Source organism: Crinia signifera, chromosome 1 (genome assembly GCF_055691185.1).
Source record: "Crinia signifera chromosome 1, ASM5569118v1, whole genome shotgun sequence".
Taxonomy (NCBI): Eukaryota; Metazoa; Chordata; class Amphibia; order Anura; family Myobatrachidae; genus Crinia; species Crinia signifera.
The window spans coordinates 106,003,099-106,025,700 of NC_139217.1; the positions used below are offsets into that span (position 1 = coordinate 106,003,099).

Below are 22,602 nucleotides of genomic sequence, written 5' to 3' on the forward strand. Positions count from 1 at the left end.
TCCATTATGTACTTTTAAAGTACACATAGTATCGGATCGCATGCCTTGTGTATGCAGTGTGCATGCACTGCGATCCGATATGATGTGTAGCTAGTACAAAAAGTATGTGCAGCACATATTTTTTGTACCGTACTATGTGATGCGCGGGAGCGCGCATCGCAGAGTACAGAACGGAGCGTGTATGGGCTCCTTTAGTCATATCTCAGCAGAAAGTATCAATTAAAACATATGTCAAGTGGACCTGTCTATTGACATATAGTTGGAAGGAAGGGGAGGAGCACAAGGAGAGCGAAACAAAACAAGACATATATAAGACAAGGCAAATAGAATGTGGCCTTTCAAAAGTTCAGTAGCAAAAGTAACCTATTACCAGACTAGTGCTTCAATTGCAACCCAGATTATTTAGTTCGGAGGTGCAATGTAAAACAGGATGAATAACGCTTAACTTAACACAGAAATAACAGTAGCAAGACCATCCATGACTTAATATGTGATGGGTAACATGACTATGACAACATAGAAATGAAAGCATAAAATATAAAACCAAAATGCAATAAGAGAGAATAAAACTGGAAAAATATCAACTAAATTTAAATTTATAATTATTACACATCAGCAATAACCAGCAGCGATTACTGTGTACAACAGAGGGAAATGCCATGAAAGAAATTCAGACACAGAAAGGTGATGGAAAAGGAAACATGTACAATATGGTATGTAGAGAAGGTGGGCATAATATAGAGCTTACGACTCCTCATAGATATAAACAAAGGCTTCACCATGGGAGGCCAAATCCTTATGTGAGGAACCTTCATACAGATGGTGCCTGGCAGGATAAACTAAAGAGAATTCTTGTCACTATTTTATACCTTGGGAACAGACGGGAAATAATAAGTCTTGTTGGCTCTAATAAGAGTCACTGAATAATCTTGAAAAAGAAAATAATCCATTTCCTTCTCAGGATAACATTTCTGAAAAGGCAGTTTTATGCAGAATAAAGGGGCGGACCAATATAGTGCATTATCTCAAAAACTGTGTCCCAACATTCCTCAGCAACAAGTATCGCTGGAAAGGTGACTGTTCCAGTGTAAAGCCATTCATAGACTCGGGGAGACCCGCAAGCCTGTTCTGACGAGACTGATTCTCCAAGTCATCTTACTTGTTCCATAATTGATAGTTCTCTTTATTAAGTTTTGGCACTGAAGGTTTAAGGTGTACAACAGCATGTGCAGTGTTTCTAGGCGTTGTTCAGTGACTCACTATGTTATGGGGCCTACACACATGGCAATGTTTGTAGACAAGCGTTCTGAGCGATGCTAGATCGCTCAGCACAGCTATGTGTGCTGAGCGATCTGTCAGGGCCAGTGTTCTCCGGTGTGAACACTGGCCCTGACCGTGCAGATTATTAATCCCTGGGAGAAAGGGCTATGGCCCTGCACACACAGCGATGTAGGGCCATTTTCTGAGCTATGTAGTTAAATTAAGTAAAATCGCTCAAAAAAAATGTCTGTATATCGCTACGTGTGTAGATCACATTAGATGCTGCAGCTAGGCTATAATATCAGAGACAGCCTGTGATAGTAAAGTCTGCATGGTGGTTCTAATCACTTTCACATCATACCCATAGGTGACAGGTAAGTCAGAATGCATCTCTGCTGTGATGGTGAGACATCAGGCTCTTAGACGCCAGCATCACCTCTGTCTGCACCGCATTGGAATCGGCGCATAGTTTCTGCTTTTAGGGCTGTTGTGTCTTCAGGTTCTCAGAGGAGGACCTAAATCTTTTTATAAAGGAGCTGGCAAATTGCTGCAGTAAGCGAGGGACACCTGAAGGCAGATCAACAGCCGTGCGTGCTGCATAGTTCTGCTCATATCACCTAGCCTGAAGTAGCAATGTGTTACATTTTATATTACCATATCAATTGTGTATGTAGATGTACGACGTGTATAACATTTTTCTCTTCACTGAAATAACCAAAAAATAATTTAGTCGCTCATATCCGACGGGTGCCGGATGACTTTCCGACAGTCTGGATTCCGACGGTCATTTCTCACAACCCCCATAGAGGGAGAAAAGAATAAGAGCCAATAACATGGCTACTGCAGCGAGCCAATAAGGGGCTTCAATGCGCTTGCCCCTCTCCGTATCAGACATGTGGGCAGATGTATGAACCATTAAAAAAAAAGATAAACGCGAGGGTTATAAACTTCCAGCCAGAGCCAAGACTTGAATCTGATGGAACATCTCTGGAGAGATCTGAAAATGGCTGTGCACAGACTCTTCCCATCCAACCAGATGGTGCTGCAAAGAGGAATGGGCAAAACTACTCACAGATAGGTGTGCCAAACTTGTGGCATCATATTAAAAAATACTAAAGGATTGTGAATAATTATGTACATGTGATTCCTTCGTTTTTTATTTTGAATACATTTGCATGAATCTCCCAAAAACTTTTTTCACATTGTCATTATGGGATACTGTGTGTAGAATTCTGGGGATGAGGCTGTGAATATTTTCTGTATGTATACAGCAGATTGAATGAATGCAACAAACAACTAGAATCATTCCCCATAATCATCTTATTCACACAGCACTGAGGAGGCAACTGACTTCCGTGCCTACCCAGTGAGTCCACAGCATTTGCAGGTAAAAGAGTGAAGGAAAAACAGAGATCAGGGCTCTCTAATGGTGCCTGGTTACCGTGGCAACTCATCCAGGTCACGTGGGTATTAGTCGGCCAATTGTTGCTTTAGAGACTCACAGTCTCTATTAGTCAATCTAAAGCACGTGAACCATTTCTCCATTAGGTGACAAGTGTAGTATCTGTTCTTATCAGTGGGTATGGACTGGCCTCTGGCAGAGAATAGAGAAAGGCTGGACTGAGTAGCTGCTCTGATGGGCGGAGGGTGTGGGACCCCTCTTTTTTGCCTGGGAGTGGTGAAAAGTCTGGCTGAGTACCTTCACCTCTGCCTTTGGTAGGAGGTGTCGTTTCCGTAAATCCACTGGTAAGAGGGGGGGGAGAAACACTGGTCCTAGTAGTTTGACTCTCGACGGGGTTCGTAGCACCCGAAGGATGAGACAGCGAAAGGCTCAGTCTAGTATCCATTCCCAAGGAGCGGAGAAAGGCTGGGACTGAGTAGATGGCTCCTGTTCCAGAGGTTCGTAGCCTCTGATGGGGAGACCGCGAAAGGCCCAGCTTAGTACCTTAACCTTGGGATCGGAGAAACACTGAGACTGAGTAGATTGCTCTTCCGAGAGGGTCGCAGCCCCTTAGGGAGTCAGTTGAAAAGCCCAGTGGAGTACCCATTCCCATGCCAGGGGCTGGAAAATGCCCTACGATGGGAACAGAGAAACCTTGGTCGGACGCTGATCGGTCGGTTGCTTGGAGTCCGAGGCTGCACTGTGCCCCCGGGGAAACTCGGGGGTGCCGAACATGCACGGGTGATCCCAAAATCACCATGCACTAGTAAGCACTTGCACTGCGCACTTCCCTTCAGGTAGCGCTGCACGTCCTTACCTCGTCCTTTTGGATGGGGTAAGACAATTCCCCCCCACCCCCCACCCTTCTGGCTGAGGTCTTTATTATTTATTTCTCTTCCCCTCTCACGTTCGTCACTTTTCACGTTCCTTGTTTTTTGTAGTTTTGTCACGTTTTTTTGGGTAGTGTGGTCGACCCTTTCCGACCTTCCATTTCCCCAATGTGCCGAAGCTCTCGCCTTTTGGGGAGAGCTTCGTGCCCCCGAGGACGACCCCGAGCCGCAAGGCGGAGGGAAGTCTACTGAGGGTCTCTCCAAACCTTCGGGTGCGGAGGACCCACCGTCCTAACCCTTCCTGGGGTTGAGGAATGAGGGTCTCTCTAAGCTTCGGCGAAGAGGACCCACCGTTCCCTATTTTCCCCTCTTTGGCCTTATGGTTGAGAGGGGTTAGGGGAAAAACGGGGCCCGTCTTCTTCGGAAGATGGCCCAATTCGATCGTACAATAAGAAGATAATATAATTCATTTCATTTTTATACTTACAATCAGTCTGTCAGAAACCATTTGAGAGATCAGTCTACATAAGATAATAGACTAAAGATTTGGTTTTCATTTGCTTTTTGCATTGGAAAGCACCATAGCTATAAAAGGCGCTGTGTGCACTTCCCACATAATCTTATGGCCCCATACACTTGTGTGACTTGTCCTGAGGAAAAGTTGGACCCAATTTTCCCTTAACTCCCCCAGCAGCTGCCCAGAAGGCTCGCATACAATCTGGCACTTGTTTTGCCATTTTTATATGTGATAAATCCAATTTAAATGAATGTAGACCTTCTCAGCCAATCAGTGGCGTCCATTTTTAGAATAAAAAAAAAAAATTCTACTGCCACCCACTGCCCGCTGCCGAGCGCTTCTTCTGCACTTCTAATCCGATGCACGGTCCGGAATCGGGTGAAATCGGGCCCAAATTAGACAAGTGTATGGGAACCTTTACTGTACAGAAACATATAAATATATACCACCAGAAACTTATGCTGTTTTGTAAGAAGCATGTTCTATTGCAGTAGGAGACCAATATAACTCAGCAGACGTATTACAAACAACACAGTTCATCAATACATTAGTATTGTAAGTGATAGTTAAGTGCGCTGCAAACTCCTAGATAAATCTATAACCTTAAATGGCCTGCAAAGTCCTGGATTAGCCTTTTAAACACATTAGTGAATCTAGCATATGTCACAAGAGTAGAGAGATTGAACTTGGAAACCTTTACAGATGCTCATCAAATTACAAACACTTCTAAAAAGTACCAAAAAAATAAAATAATAATTGTTGAGTCACTAGGATAACTTTAAATCCCTTAATGTCCCCACTGACATGAAATATACAGTACAAGACGTCTTCAGTATTCTCCTCAGCGCTGTTTTTTCAGCCGCTCCGCCGGGCAAGGTGCACTCTGTCACCCAGCATTCCCCTGGCCGGGCACAGTGGGGCGCTTGGCCGGGCAGCTTGGTAGCCATAGTGGAAGGCATCACATTTATAGAGCGCCCGCTTCCTCAGGCTTAATCTCCCCTTTTACCCTGCACTCACCGCCCTGTTGCCCCTCCGCTGGACCTAGAATCCCGCTGGGCGTCTGGAGGTGCTAGCTACGGAACCAGGGAGCCTATGGACTCTGGGTATAAATATGAGCTCCAAGCTCACAACAGGACACCTTGATAAAGCTGGATTTTGGACCAGCGCAACGCGTTGGTGGTGATCCAGATCACAGACTTTATTGTTGGACTTCTCTTCACTGGATTTACCTGCTCATTCATCTGACATTGGTCCCTCCACTGGATGTCCTTGGCTTAATTAACCCTGAATAAAATTGGTGGCAAGAACTTGTTGAGGTTTCAGATTGGCTCATTGTCCAGCTGCAGAGCCGATCCCTCCAACGACCCTCAGGACGCCTTCTGCCTTGTGGACTCCACCAATTGGGACTGCTGCTATTGGGTACAGTGCAGGTTTTTACAGGCTCATCATTGAGCCCCCCTTTATTTCCAGCACTTGATCTGGATATTCACACTGTTGTTTTTATCAATGAAATAGATTTTTATTGTATTTGATAGAATTGTGCAATAAGAGAGTTATTCAATTGATTCACTTATTAGAGGTTTTCAATTAAGCGCTGCTATTCTGTCTTTTCTTCTTTTTTGGGGGTTTAATAGGGGACTGACCATCCCCTAATTTACCAGCAGCTTTAAGCAAGCAACTCCTGAAATAAGCGCTCATACCTTTAAACTTTACATTAAACCTGTTCTTGTTTCGCGGCGGCACATGGACGCCCGCGGTCTACAACCTCGCTGTTCGGCCTGCAGGAGCGAGCTCTTATCTGTCAGTCCCTACACTGACCACCGCCTCTGCTCTGGCCTTCTCCCCGGGCTACAGACCGCTGCAATTTTGGAGAGGCCATTCCTGCATCAGACTTACACCCTGTCAGACACTAATCTTGAAAAGGGCACCACAGCATCCCAAAATGCGTAGATTGTTTTAGTGTCTATTTCGGGGGTCCTCAAAGTATTTTGCTCTGGGACCCCATCAGACAATAAAATGATTACAGGACCCCAGCAAGTTACTACCGAAGGTCATCACATCACATGTGTGGTCAGCAGACAGCACATACATGGCAGCATTGTGGAGGCACAGAGTGATGGGAGGAGTCTAATATACCAGACAATTAATTATATGTTTAAGACTACTTTAATCACTGACTGAGATTAGAGAAGTCATCAGCCTGATGGTTAGTAACATGGAGTTGCGATCCCATGCTGAGAAGGTCAGGACCCACAGTTTGAGAACCGCTGGTCTATTTTATTCATACCAAGGAAACCCTTGGTGTGCTTTTACATCTGGCCCCAACGCTTTGTAGCCAGGTTCCATCTCAGTATGGTAGTGTTCATTCTAGCACCCGCCATCTTGAAAACCCATGCAGTTCCTGTTCCCTGCCTGGGGTGTCGCTGTCTGCTGTGGTGTTTCACAGCTCTGGTTTGCATATCGGTGCTGATATACAGACCACACTGTGCTAGAAGCACTACAGCAGACAGCGACACCCCAGGCAGGGAGGAGGAACTGCATGGGTTTTCAAAGATGGTGGGTGCTAGAATGAACACTAGTATGGTGTGCCAGTGTTTTTGTCTCACTCTGCTATATCTTGGAGTTTATTAAAATAGTAAAAATTTTGGTACTCTTTACCTAAAAGTGCACCCAAGATTTTTATAATGGGCATCGCATGTAAAAAAATTGCTTCGGTCGCATCGTATGCGACCAAAAAAAAAAAAAAATCGCATGCGATGACCGCGATTTTACAAAGGGAACAATGTTAAATGGCCCACAGACCCCAAATACCCACCCTGGGCCCCCTTAATTGATAACGCCTCCCCACGATCAACGTGAACCCGAAGCGTGGCGAGCGCAGCGGGCCCGCGAGGGGCGGCGGTACGCGTCCTCCGACCTTTTCATACCCCCACTATCCACGTCGGCGTGGAGTTGAGAATAGATAGTGTGGCGAGCGCAGTGAGCCCCGCGAGGGGACGCGAATACCTGTGAAGGCCGCGAAGGGACGCGTTTACCTGTGAAGGTATCCGCGTCCGCTCGCCACGCTTCGGGCTCGGTGGCTCGCCACACTATCTATTCTCAACTCCACGCCGACGTGGATAGTGGGGGTATGAAAAGGTCGGAGGACGCGTACCGCTGCGCTCGCCACGCTTCGGGTTCACGTTGATCGTGGGGTGGCGTTAACAATTGGGGGGGCCCAGGGTGGCTATTTGGGGTCTGTGGGCCATTTAACATTGTTCCCAATGTTAAATCGGGTCAATTGACCCATTTAACATTGTTCCCTATGTAAAATCGCGGTAATCGCGTCGGTCGCATCGCATGCGATTTTTTGGCCGCATGCGAAGCGACCGACGCGATTTACATTTTAACATGGTTTTCAATGTAAAATTGCGGGCATCGCATCGGTCGCATCGCAAATGGCATGCGATGTACATGCGATGCCCGCCCTTCTAGGTAAAGAGTACCAAAATTTTACTATACTAAAGATATTCGCGGTCACCTAATTACCTCTGCTTTGGAAAAGGAGCAACGAGCATGTAGGTAATACCCCTTTCACACTCACAGAGCCGGGTTATACCCGGGAATGTGTTCCCGGACGCTTCCCGGGAATGTACCCTTTCACGCTGCACTAAGACCTGTGATCGACCCGGGACAGCCCCATTCACACTGGGATCCCTGCAAATACATATGCATGTCATTAGAAATGGACTCCAGGGCTCTGAAAGATGACATCAGCATTTGTGAGCCCAAGAAAGCTCCAATCAGCAGCTTTTATAAAGTTCCATGTACGTGACTATTCACACTGATCGCATCCCGAGTCGAATCCGGAATCTTCCCAGGTCAGGACCTGGGTACAAATCCCAAGATGCTCACCCCAGGATATTCTTTCAAGACCCTTTCACACTGAGCTAAATCCTGGGTTGATGGACATTCATATATTAGTATTAGTGGCACTTATGTGGTATAAAGTGTCATGGGCATTACAGCGTGTCATAATGTGTAATGGGCATTACAGCGTGTCATAATGTGTAATGGGCATTACAGTGTGGGACATAACATGTATTGGGCATTAAGCAGTGATAAAGATGCCCCTTTGAACTTTTTATTGCGAATATCCCCACCCGGCTACTTCTTGATGCCACCCGGCTGAAAAAATGTTCTGTAGAGAACACTGCGTCTTGCAATCATCTACAGATATTATTCAAACTCACCAATGGAGGCATCACCATCTAACAAGTGGTCATCTTCCAGAGTATGGAAGTCCATCATTCCTCCAGCTCCATCCAGGAGTTCCTCGTCGCTGCTTGCACTGGTAATACTGTTGTAACTGTTGCGGTAGTAACTTCTCTGAAACAACTGCTCAGACTCCATTTAGCTGCTTGAATACCTGTTTGGATGCATAAAGTTGCCATTAAATTTCAGTCTCTTGCAGTAATGACCTGAAAACAAGGAAGTTGTTCTAATGATGTACTCATTAACCCCTTCAGTGGTGGTTTTTTTTTTTTTGGAAGCGCTCCCCACTAGGCGAGTTTTTTATGGGGAGCGCTCCCTTAAAAAAAAAAAAAAAACACCACTGCCTTCCTGGGTCCGGGCAGCGCCGCTGCACTGTCAATCAGTGGCTGCCTGGACCAGCGTCCCCGCACTGTGTACCTGTCCCCGGCAGCCGGCTTGTCATAAGCCGGGGACTTCAATACAAAACCCAGAGGGGAGGGGGGAGGAGGAGGCGGCGCCACAGAGTGGAGGGAACTGGGCAGCGCTGAAGCTGCCTGAGTTCAGTGATTGAACTCAGCAGCACTGCCCGGCTGTAAACAGTGGCAATCCCGATAATTTTCCGGGCTTGCCAGACTGGGCACTGAGGCACAGCCCGGAAAATTCTCAGGATTGCCACTGAAGGGGTTAATAAACAAACTGTACATATGCAGTAAATGGCAATGTCTCTACACACTTATAGAGCATAGTGCTTGAAAATACCTCAGCAGTTAGTAAGTTGCACATACACCACTACTGTCACTGTATTAAGGTTTCTCCACTACGCACTGCTAATCAGAATTATAATAAACTCTAAAATCTACTATCAAGCAGAGTTGAGGTGCTTAGCATAATTTTTAGTCAAAAATATGGGTCCACCAACTGCAACAAGGTGACCTCATCTGGTCATTCCACAACACTAAGGTTTAAGTCCAGGACACAGGAGCCCCCAACTTAGCACAGACCAACCACCCCAAGGCATCACTCTAGCGAGAGTTTAAAGTGTTAGTTAAGAACAAGAAGTTACAGTGGGGCAGATGTATTAAGCCAGGAGAAGAGATAAAGTGAAAGGAGATAAAGCACCAGCCAATCAACTCCCAACTGTCATATTCAAACACAGTTAATTGGCTGGTGCTTTAACCCCTTTCACTTTATCTGGGATACAGTCATTGGGTCTACAGCAAGTTAAGCAACAAGCATTAGGTCGACAGTCAAAGGGTCGACATGGGGTTTTTCACTGTTTTTTGAGCCGACATGTGCAGACAGGCGATATTTCATGCCCTACCATCCACTAGGGCATGGTGGGAGAATAAAATATTGTCCCGATCGCAGCGAGGCACCGTGCCTGAAGCACTGTGAGCAAAGCGGTGCATTGGAAACGGTGTTGACATTCGGGTAAAAAAAAAAAAAAAAAAACAATGAAAAACCCCATGTCCACCTTTTGACTGTCAACCTAGACTGTTGACCTATTATCCATGTCTACCTTTCCCCATGTCAACCTAGAACTTTGTTGACCTTTCCATGTCGACCTAATGCTTGTCGACCAACTTGCTGTAGACCAAACAATCCCAACCCCTTTATCTCTTCTCCAGGCTTAATACATATGCCCCAGTATGTGTTAGGAGTGTTCTACTGGTGAGATCAGTGATGTAGCAATACTACTGCAGAACAAGCGAAGGCTTGGGGGTGCCGACGCCTGTTTTAACCAGATTCAATGTCGTCTACTAAATATAGTCCTCCAAAAATGTCTGCCATCTAGGAGGAAATAGATGCTAGAAGTTCTACTGGACCTCTAGCATCTGCCAGAACGTGCGGCGCATGTAGTGTTAGCCAGAAGTGCCACAATTCCAGGAATACTGGCGCTGAGGTAAGCATGAAACCCCTGGCAACCAGGAAGTAGTTACAAATTATAATGTGTGTGGGGGGGCACCAGAAACTTTTTTTTGGTAGTGATGTCACACCAACCAAAAGGGGGTGCCGTGCCCCAAACTCATCCCTAAAACTGTCAAATTGTATACATGTATTCAGAACTTCAATGATTTTTTATTAACAGTTTATTTTATAGCGCAAACATATTCTGCAGCTCTTTACAGAGAATAGTTGAACATTCACATCAGTCCGTGTCCCAGTGGAGCTTATAATCTATATTTCCTACCACATGTACACACATGCAAGCACGGGGAGAATACAGATACTCCGCAGTTAGGGCCATGGTGGAAATCAAACCCATGACCTCAGCGCTGTAAGGCAGTAATGCTAACCATACCCTGTACGTGCTGGCCAAATGATGGATATAACTATACAATGTGGCCTCTTTCAGATGGTATTTCCGAAGATGCAGGTCGCCTTTGTTCAAAGAGTCAAAATCTACATCAGCATTCTCGATCAACGTGGTTTCCGAGAGTGACGAATTTTCCGACAGTCGAAAAATCGCCACTTAAAATGTAATAGGTAAATGTAACCTCATCCGAAAAATCAGTGAAAAAGTTAGATTTTCCAAATATTGGAAAAATCAGTATGGGTTGAATACCCCCCATAGTGCCTTTCCCAAAATGTAGTCTGAAAATACCAGATTCATGCACTTTTTTTTAGCACTTAATTATTTTTCTGCTGATGTAACACCTTTAAATAGCAAACAGATCTGGTTATATATGGCATAGCCTGGACAGTCTCTGTACACCCACACCCTTCAACAACAGACATACTATGCCATCGCCCTGTACTATTAGTTTGATGGATGAAATCCCTTCTACAGAAATGACAGCATAAGGATTTAACAGGACAGTACTAAGAGGTACTACATTTATCCCGGATGGAAGTGAACTTGCTTTACAACCAGAATACTGCAATCTTATCCTAATATTCACCTTTAAAAAAGGAAACTGTACTAGTAAGAAAAGGGATTGTGCAACAGCTACCATTAATAATTCATTCTTGATTATGAAAATACAACTTCCTGCAAAGATTTAACCCACAATCTCTTCAAAAACAAAAACCATGAGGCCGGAGGCACTGTACATTATACCTGTCTGCTGTCCAATTATTTTATTGCCATTCTAAGGATTGGTACATACACACTGCGTGATAAAATGTTTGAACGGGTGTGTACAGCTAATATGTCCACAGACCTATGTCGACAGTGCAGCATGGCAGATGCTGAGAAATCTTGCAGATATATTTGTACATCTGACTGTACATCTGACTGTGTGTACGACTGACTTGTCGTTACACATGCCAGTTGCAGGAACAGTCAAAATGTCAGTTTTTAGTATTTAGTAAATAAAACTTAAGAAAAAAAATAAACACACAACAAAACACACAAAATGCAATATATGGACACCGTAAAGCAGGGGTGGGGAACATTTTTTGTACCAAGGGCCGTTTGTATGGGGAAAAAATCCTCCGGGGGCCATATGTAAATATTTATCTTCCAAATTGTTCTGCTGCAGCCGTCCCACACTCTGGCGGCTGCCGCTGAATAGGACTCCCAGTCTCCGGTTGCTGTTGATTAAGAGATGCGCAGGTCCGGATTTGGTAGATGCTAAATTGTAGTGGGCTAAAGGACCTTCCACGCCCAGGGGGAGGAGCGAGGCCAAGGTTTGCTCCCTCACTATCCACGCCACCACTGGTTGCCTTTAGTAACCAGGTGGCAAGTGAAGCGGAGCGAGCCACCATGCCCGAAGCGTGGCAAGCATCCGTTTGGGACCCTTCTTCCGACCTTGCTCCTCATCTCTCCGCCCCCTCTCCTCCCCTGTGATTTCAGGAGGTCCCTTCGCCCACTTCAATTTAGACCTAACCATCTGGATTTACCCGGATCTCAAAACGGGATCTTAGAGGCTATCCAACTGTCACATGCTTTGGAGCAAAAACACGTGACAGCATATAGCCAATAAGATCCCATTTTGAGATCCGGGTAAATCCGAACCTGCACATCTCTATCTATAACTATCAAATTTACAGTCAAACCACAAGATTAACAATTCAATATTAGTGATTATCGGCATATTAGTTAATATGAAGGTTTGTATACCATAAACAAATTGGATGGCCAAAAATATTCAATCACTTTATGCCATCATTAGTTTTCAATGTTTTCCTCTAGTGGAGGAAACTTTCAATTAGAGAATTTTCAATATACCATAAATCTATGGTAACCAAAGGGCACTATTTTGGAGGATTTAGACTTCTCCGTAAGAGAACTGTTCATGTCCTCTGTCCTTCTGACAAAGTGCTTACTATATGGACCCTTGCAAATATTTATCTGGCCTTGTGCTTAACATTCTGTTCTTAACTTTCAGTGACAATTTCAGATATACAATTACTTTGAATCATAATCTCAAAAACAAGACCTTGTTCTAGCACAATACGTACCAGAAATCCGCTTTCCAAATAAATTTGTGCTTTTCTTTCAAGTGTCTATCGGTGAGAAAGCAAATAACCGGCTCCAATGTGAATGAGGGGTAATGAGTAAAAACAGTAATCTGGTCTCATGATTCTGCTGGACATGTGCTTCAGATCATATGAATGTACAATGCTTCACACAGAGACATTTATAAAGTAAGCACCAAGAGATGTAACAGTAAATGAGAGGATTGCCACGCCCTTACAAATTATAATATATTAATATATCTGGCCATGATTACCATGGCGGCTTACTTTCTGTACTGTTTGCCATGCATAATTACACCTATATCCTACTGCATTTCACAAAGAATTAATCCACCAAGAAGATTAGTTTGTAAAGTGAAAAATCACTGTTTGCTCCTACTAATTATTCCATTTATTTCTATTATGTAAAGAATTAATCTAAATTACCTAATATTAAAAATAATTATGCTTGCATTAAGCTAAATTAATAAAGGGTACAAGGGATACAAAAACTGGAAAAAATACACAATATTATAATAAAATAATAATATTTACAGATTAAATATTACATTTTTCGCTTAAATAAATATTTTTTTTATCAGATGGTAGATAAACTGGGTGTTATAGTTTACAGACAATGTCTAGATCAGGGTTCCTCAAACTATTTTGCTCTGGGACCCCATCAGACAATACACAGAATTAGAGGACCCCAGCAAGTTACTGCAGAAGGTCATCGCATCAGATTTTGATGGACTGTCCTGGACTAAGAGGTTAGGCTCTGTCTAGGTATCGTGTGGACTTTTCTGCTATTACAGCTGTGTGGATAAGTGATAGTTTGCCCTGTGGAACTGATCTGGGACTGTGACTATACAAGGACTGTCTGTTTGGGCCTGCTACCTGAATATCTTTCTACTCTGCAATTTACCTTTGCCACTGTTTATTGTCTATTTGTGCGTGCTGTGGAAAATAAACCGTTCTTCTGGTTTCATCTGCTCGGTGTCTGAGTGATTGAAGAACTCGTACCCTCACATGTGATAACTGTACTTAATGTTACCTTCCTGGCTGTTGCAGCGACCAGTGGCGCCGCTGATGGCTGCCTAGGCGCTGTGCAGCTCAGTGGGTATGTGCTCCCTATGTGATAACTGTACTTAATGTTACCTTCCTGGCTGTTGGCAGCGACCAGTGGCGCCGCTGATGGCTGCCTAGGCGCTGTGCAGCTCGGTGGGTATGTGCTCCCTATGTGATAACTGTACTTAATGTTACCTTCCTGGCTGTTGCAGCGACCAGTGGCGCCGCTGATGGCTGCCTAGGCGCTGTGCAGCTCGGCGGGTATGTGTTCCCCACATGTAATGTCTTAATGTAATGTATGTAATGCCTTCACCCCCCCACCTTCATCCCTGCTTGATGCTGCACTGTAAATCCACAAAAAATTCCTAGTGTGCGCAAGCATACATGGCCAATAAAGTTGATTCTGATTCTGATGTGTAGTCAGCAGACAGCACATACACGGCAGCATTGTGGAGGCACAAAGTGATGGGAGGAGTAAAATAACAGACAATTCAACAGATTTTTTTTCAGACTCCTTGAATCATTGACTGAGATTATGGCGCGACCCCATGCTGAGAAGGTCAGAACCCACTTTGGGGTCAGGACCCAGAGTTTGGTCTAGATCAACAGTCATTAGGTCAACAGCAAAAGGTCGACTCCATTTTCTCATTTTTATAGGTGTCACTGTCGACACAGAGCATGTGAACCCCCAATTGTATTTATTTGTTTTATTTATCATGACCTCAGCACTGTGAGCTTCTCAGCTCAAAAGACCCCCCTTCACACTGCACCTCAGACCCGGGAATTTCCCGTGTCTGCCCCTTTCACACTGCTTTCCATGGTCTGCCTTCCAACAAGTGTGTGGAATGTAATAGCAGCTTTGATTGGCTGTTGGGAAATTTGTACTAATTACTGTTATTGGCTGTTTAAAAACAGCTTTTATTGGCTGCCTAAAGATTATGTCATTTTAAATAGGGCTTTTTTCACCAGCACACTGCATAGATTTTATCATGGCTATTACAACATTTAATAAAATATTAATAATAAGGACAAGACATTTATGTTTTTATGTACATATTTTAATCATATGTACATTAAAGTGATTTTCACTATATACGTACTTGTATAGCATATAATGTATACATACTTGCGTATAATGTGTATATTGTATATGTATAATAATTGCGTATAATGTATACGTACTTGCGTAGCATATAATGGATGTCACATCACATGATTACATCCCCCAATGAGCTTCTTTTTTGGCATCATGTGTGAAAAACACGGGTCTGTGCTGTTCACACTAATGTACACCCGTGTATTACCCAGGAAAAACCCTGCAAAAAACCTGTGTCTAATTCCTGGGGCATAACACCCAGGAATTTCACAAAGACCTTTTCACACTGAGACAGGACACAGGAATTTTCAGCTTGCCCTGGGAAATACCCGGGTTTTTGCGGCAGTGAGAACGGGGTATTAGTGTACCTCATCCCCACACATGGCTCTCTATGCTTCGGGCCAAGTTCCTCACTTCTCTGCTGCTATGCTCTGTGTATTTTACCATTCTAAATCGAAGTCCACATGAATGGTAAATGTATGAAAAAAAAAAATTGGAGACAAAAGCACCCAAAATGCCATGTTGACCTTTTCCACGTATGACCTTTCACATATGATGGATTGCATGCGACCCCTGTTCCCCGCCACTTGGAGGAGGGTCCAAGGTCGGAGGGGACATCACACGCACCTGATTTGGTCTGATTTCTCTTGGGCGAAATCGGCCGAAACCACAGTAGTGTATGGGGCCTTTACACTAGCACAGGGGTTCCCAAACTTTTTTGAATCACGGCACCCTAGAGCATCAAAATGTTTTCAAGGCACCCCTAGGCCAAATGTTTCTTGTTGAGAAATTCAGGAAAAAAAAATATAAAAGTAAGTGCATTGTGTTTATATGTCAGTTATGTGGTGAGGGACAGGATTTGCTCCTGTTTGTCCACATATGTTATGATTGGCAGCCACCAGCACTGGTTTTTCCTGTTACATTGCACATAACTAATATGAATTGATCCTGGTCCACCAACCCAAGGCACCCCTGTAAGTGTCCTGAGGCACCCCAGGGTACCTAGGCAGACAGTTTGGGAACCACTACACTAGCATATGCAATATGCAGAGAGAACTGCTTCAGAAATTTGCATACCATAATACATAATAGTGTTCATTCTAGCACCCGCCATCTTTGAAAACCCATGCAGTTCCTGTTCCCTCCCTGGGGTGCCGCTGTCTGCTGTGGTGTTTCTAGCACAGGTCTGGTTTGCATATCAGTGCTGATATACATACCACACTGTGCTAGAAGCACTACAGCAGACAGTGACACCCCAGGCAGGGAAGAGGAACTGCATGGGTTTTCAAAGAAGGCGGGTGCTAGAATGAACACTACATAAAAATCAAATATTCAAAATATCTCTGGTCCCGAGTACTCTGGATATGGATGACAACCTGTAGACACTAAATCAAACTCTGCCCATTGCTGGTTATGAAGCGAAATACTAAATACACATGAGCCAAAGCCAAAAATAAGAAAAAGAAATAGATAAAATCAGATCTGAGCAGATGTTTCGATGGATGTCTTTCAGCAGGTATTACAGGTATTGTGGGGCCATACAGAGTGCTGTCTACTTTTTGTCCTGAGTTCCACTTTATTTGTTTCTATATACACAATATCCTTAGTGGACAGGGGTGTGGATCATTTTACTGACTACACTTAGGTCGACAGTTATTAGGTCAACACCATTAGGTTGACAGGGTTCTAGGTCAACATGGTTGAAGGTCGACAGGTGTCTAGGTCGACATGGGTTTTTTCACTGTTTTTTTACCCGAATGTCAGCACAGTCGACATGGACACAGTTGGAAGTCAACCGCAGCCCCTTGCAATGCTTCGGGCATGGTCCCTCGCTGTGTTCGGCACACTATTTTATTCTCCCACCAAGCCCTAGTGGATAGTAGAGCATGAAATACCGCCTGTCGACAAATGTCGGCTCAAAAACCAGTGGAAAGACACATGTCGACCTAAACCCATATCGACCCAACAGTGTCAACCTAAGTGTGGTCGATAATACGACCATATACCGTGGACAGACATACACACACATATTGTTTTGTATAGGAGTATGGTCAAAATAGAAATGTGATTCTGTTAACTAGAAGTTTAGCCAAATAAACTGAGGACAATCAAGAAAGCTCCATAAAATGAAGACATCAAACCCCAGCGCCCCAGTAACTTAGCGACAAAGAGACACTGCATGTTGTCCACCTGTCACATGTGTCACCTACAGTCCTGTTCCGTATAATCCCCCTAACAGGACCAAACACATGCACCAGGCAGCATGTCCCCTGCCCAGTGTGTGGAGGGACAGCTGTATCACCCCGTGCAGTGGCGCAGCAGACAGGCCTTCCCCGGACACTATGGATGTACAGCCATGGTGTGCAGTGCAGTGCAGGCCGCCGCGCAACTGTTGTGGTCTCCTACCTGTCCCGAGTGTCCGGGGGCACCGCCTGCTCCCCCGGCAGGGTGCTGCCGCATCCTCCCCCTCTGGGGCTGTTAGGGCCAGCGTAGGGCGGCCGGGGCGGTGGCTGGGTGAGGGCGTCAGACGGTGATGGACGGTCAGGAATTGGGTGATCGCCTCTACCTGCTGCTGCTGCTGCTGCTGGGGGAGGAACCGCACATCCGATCCCCGCTTCCGGGCAGCTGCTGAAGCTGTTGCTAGGGAGGGGTGGGCGTTGCTAGGGAAGGCCCCAACTCGGGCGTAAGTGATGTGGGCATCAGCTGATTATCTGGGTGTTACACAGCGTGCAGTGTGTGTGCTATTACCATCATCAGCTGGGAGCTGGCTGCTTCTGGCTGATGTCTTATTGTATAAAAAATACATGTGTGTATTATAACACATAAATGTTTGTATATATAAAAATGCATGTGTGTGTATATACAACATACACGTGTGTAAATAAAACGTGTGTGTGTGTGTGGCAGCAACAGCTAACACTCCAATAAGCACGGGTATGCACTAAATAATGAGGGTATACGACTAATACACACGTTTTTATTTTAGTTTGAAGTTGAATCAATTATACAATTATAGCACATGTCATCCACCCCTGTGGGAGAAATCAGATCATGTGAAATTAATGTTGTGGGTACTGTTGTATATTGACTGTTCTCTGCTATTGCAGACTGCAAAGTTACTTCCATAAATGTAGGAGGCCTTTAGGAAATGTTGCAAGCAATAGGAATATGTAGCAGGAATGCTCTGCTGATATTTTACTTTATAACAAAAAAACACTAAACCCAAGAACGTCCAAATGACTCAGGGGTATGCTATTGGGCATGGTGGGAGCATGTGATCTAAGGTGCCCCACTGTGCAGCAGCATCCAAGCATGTTAAAGGTCGCAACTGTATATCATCTGGTGAGAAATGTAAAATGTCTCAGCAACTCAGATGCTTTCGGAGAAAGAGTAAAGCTGGCCATACATCAGAACGATTTCAAGCCAAACACACGATTTTGACGGCTTGAGCGATGCATTGTGTATTTTTTTGGGTGCACATCTTTCGGTGTTTAGGTACGATGCACGGTCCCGCGGATCGTGAGCTGCAACCTCAGATATGTGCTGCACATATGATCTATTGTGATCAGGAGCAGATCATAATTTGATTGCCATTTTCTCAGACACTGTGATGCACATGATTGATTGTGAGACAGACAATCGATCGTATGTGGCAGCTGGATCGTACGATGCATCGTAAGTACATCATTGACACATCCTGTGTCAAAAATGCACCAAATCATTAGTCCGGGACTGCCTAGGAGTTCAAAGGAAATCATGACATGATCAGGATTGCAAGCTGGTTGTTCTGATGTATGGCCAGCTTAAGCATAGAGAAAGCATTTCTTCCACTTTCACTAAGGAAGGATGAGTCCAAGGGCCTTATTCTAGTTCACCCTTTCTGACAAAATCCTTTTCAGATGGACAAGACCATGTGCACTGCAAGGGGCAGATGTAAAATGTGCAGAGAGAATTAGATTTGGGTGAGTTATTTTGTTTCTGTGCAGGGAAAATACTGGCTGCTTTATTTTTACACTGCAATATAGATCTCATTTTGAAGTAAAACCCCACCCAAATCTAATTCTCTCTGCACAAGTTACATCTGCCCCACCTGCAGTGCACATGGTTTTGTCCATCTAAGAAGGATTTTGTCAGAAAGAGTGAACTAGAATAAGGCCCCAAGTTCCCTCTGTCAATGGTAAAAGTGGGGAGAGAACAAAACCATATTTCAGCCAGCAATTTATATATTTTACAAAACTGCAGGTGTGGTGCAGTGCGATTCAAAGGGTTGTGAGCACCCAGGTCTCTCTGAGATGTGTCAAAGTCCCTCTCCCTAGGCTGAAAGAGATGGAGTCAGCTTGATATGCAATTGGGAAGGATGGCATGATGTAATTAAAAAAATTGCGGTACTTGTGTAATATCTGGGCGCCCGATTATTTGATTGTATGCCTTAACTTAAGGCATACAATCAGATGCGATGCGCCGCGATTTTGCGGTAAAATCACATCGATCGCATCGCGACCAAATCGCATGCGATGCGATGGACGCGATTTTCCATAGGATTCAATGTTAAAATGTTACTGTTCATTTCCCCACTATCCAAGTGGGCATAGAGTTGATTTTATATAGCGTGGCGAGGGGATACGGACTACTTAAAATGTATTCCGTGTCCCCTCGGCACGCTTCGGTGGCTCGCTATGCTCGCCACGCTATATAAAATCAACTCTATGCCCACTTGGATAGTGGGGAAATGAACAGGACCATTTTAACATTGAATCCTATGGAAAATCGCGTCGATTGCATCGCATCGCATGCGATTTGGTTGCATGTGATGCGATGCGATTTTTCCGACCCGATCATAAAATCGGGTGCCCAGTTATTACACAAGTACCAAAATTGCAAGCCGAGGATTGCCTTGATGTTCTTGCCTGTAAAGGGGACAGTGTTTGTATCTCCAGAATTTATTACCCCACACAAGGCAAAAAATCTATTTGCAGCCATGCGAATGTGTCCAAACCCCTTTGCTCACCATCACATGATTTTTTACACTGGACACTGCTTATCCAGGCTCAGAGCAGCCAGAGACTTTTCCTTTTTACACCCATTGTTTTTCCGGCACCACTAGCATTTTCTTGGCACTCCCATTAAACGGCAATTACCACCTCCAGATACCTACTTCCTGTCAATCACCTTGCGTACGGGCAGTGATCAAAAAAAGTTGCAAACTTTTATCACAGGACGGCATTGTGCATGAATACAACGGTCTGTAAGCATGCGCAGTCTATCGATAATCGTGATCAGGTCTGAATTAGTCCTATTTTCCGAATAACAGAAAAGGCAAGGCAAAGTTTCTTATCGAGCACAAGTGTTTGCTCTGTTTGTAGACACACAGGAATAGAGGCTAGAGGTGGGGACTGATCATGGGAGTAGGAAGCAACATTGAAGTTAGCTTGGTCATACTTTACCAGTGGGCATAGAGGGAGAATATAACAGTGTGCCGAGCGCAGGTACACTTATACGTTGTCCGTGTCGACCTAACCAATAAAAGTGCCAAACTCTTGTCGACCTTTTGTCCAAATCGACCTAATGCACGTTGACACATTCCACATCATTCAGTTGTCAGCGACCATCCAATGATGTGGGTGCTGCCCCATAAGCTGCGAATGGATGTTTTTCCAATTTTAATTAGTCCTGCATTACCAATTCAAGGCACCCTGGCAAGCATAGGCGAATCTAAGGGGTGGTCCAGGGGTGCACCAGTCTATCATTTTTAGATAGACATACTGCCTATCTAAAAAAGCACTGACAGCAGGGCAGAGAGCGGTGTGCTGCCCGGCTGTCAGGTTTAGAGCAGGACATTCTGAAAGGTCCCCGCCGTGACTATTTAAAAATTTTGCGCTGCCTCAGAAGCCATTCAAAGTTTGCGGTCCGGCCACCTTTGCCACTCCTGATTGGCTGCTGGATCGCAAGCTTCTATTGGCAAAATGGCGATGGCGCGGACCTGTCCTGCTCTGAAATATACAGAAAACATGCTCACAACAATTAATGAAAAAATAGTTTTTTATAGAAAATAATTAAAATGAAGACATATACATAATTATTACAATAAAGATAAAAAATGCATATATAAAATATAGACTGATACGCTCACTCCCAGGATTGGATAAACCAAAGTGTTGTTGGTTCAATGGAAAGGTATTGAAGGGTAAGTACACTTTACCCAAATACTGAGTTGTGGATCACTGTTCCTGGATGGTAAATATGGATCACTGTTCCCAGATGTTAAGAAGTCGGAATAACACAGGTCCTCTCGATTGACCCGGTGTCCCAATTGGTGCCACTGGAGGAATCTGTGGATGGACCAGGTTGGTAAGTGTGGGTCACTGTTCCCAGATGTTGAGAAGTTGGAATGACGCAGGTCCTCTAAATTAACACGGTGTCCCAAATTGGTGCTGCTGGAGGAGTCTGTGGAGGGACCAGGTGGGTAAGTGTGGGTCACTGTTCCTAGATGTTGAAGGATTGGAGTAACACAGGTCCTCTCGAGTAACACGGTGTCTCAAATTGGTACCGCTGGAGAAATCTGTGGAGGGACCAGGTTGTTTAGGACCCCAATTCAGCCCAGATGTCCTCACTGGCGGTGCGGTGTCCCTCAATAAACCGTTGGGGGGTGTCCCAATGAAAGGGGTATTGTGGATAACCGCAATAGGTCCCAAGGAAGGTTCCACACTTGAAGCAGTGACCAAATTCGGGAAAAATAGTGTGGCAAGTAGATTATGTCCAAATCCAAATCCTGGGGTGGGAAACACCTAATGCGTTTTACTACTGGCTGTGGGGCAACTTTTGATCTCCTATGTGAGTGAGAGGACATCAGAAGTTGCAATGTCTAAAGCAGTGGTAGCCAACTCCAGTCCTCTAGAGCTACCAACAGTTCACATTTTCCAAGCAACCTAGCTGCTGCAAATGTGTAATCATTACTTACTGACACATTTTAAATGATCAATGAGATAATTACTTCACTTGAGATTCTGTGAGGAGATCTGGAAAACAAGCACTGTTGGTAGCTCTCAAGGACCAGGTCTAAAGTATGTGTCAAATTTGTGTTTGAAGTTATTTTTTTGTTTGTTTGTTTAAACCAGTACAATATGTTCCTAGAAGTTCCTAGCACACTGACCATTGACAAGTTTCCATAATTTCCGATCTTGTGTAAAAGAATAGATGGGAGTGAATACATAGGTGCACCTTCCATACCTCCTGAATAAATGAAATATCACAAAAAATACAGATTTTTACATGTGCGTCCATATCTGCAGAACGGTTTCACTGGCTAGATGGCAGATATGTACACACTGCTTTTTCTGACACGCCTCTCGAATGTAGCAGTACATGTCCGCGCTGTACACACCTTAACAATCTCCCAAGTAGCCAAGTATGGTTGGGAGGTATGGTAAGGCAGACACCAAATCTTCCAACATTGTCATCTGGGAAGTCAGGACACCCGTGCAGCCATGTTGTGCGCATTCCAAAAAGAGGCATGGCCATGGACAAGAGACATGGCTTCATGGGAATGTCTGAGATTGTGAGGCCATGCCCCCGCTCTTGTTGCTCTGGGGCATGGCCAGCGCTCTATGAGCTGCTGACCATGATCCCTGTCTCCCGGAATAGATGTACCGCTGCCCACAGCGACTGGCAGGGGAACTCCCAACTGTCGCCCCCACCTCAGGACACTACTGCCTGTGGCTGGGACAGCCACAAAAATAACCCATTTGTTAAATGT

The 22,602-nt window shown here is 44.7% G+C and overlaps 1 protein-coding gene across 2 annotated transcripts in view; it reads right to left on the bottom strand.

The window, feature by feature from the left end:
* CLCN3 (Cl-/H+ antiporter 3) overlaps positions 1-17,469 on the bottom strand; it is a 56,797-nt gene extending 39,328 nt beyond the window's left edge. Inside the window, exons 1-2 of one of the 2 annotated variants that reach the window (XM_083170971.1) lie at positions 17,256-17,469; positions 8,281-8,456 (exon numbers count right to left, since the gene is read on the bottom strand). In XM_083170971.1, coding sequence (XP_083027097.1) covers positions 8,281-8,440 — 160 coding nt within the window. In that variant the 5' untranslated portion in view covers positions 8,441-8,456; positions 17,256-17,469. The remainder of the gene's footprint in view (positions 1-8,280; positions 8,457-17,255) is intronic. The other variant, XM_083170977.1, reaches the window with a different exon arrangement.
* Positions 17,470-22,602: the final 5,133 nt, after the last annotated feature.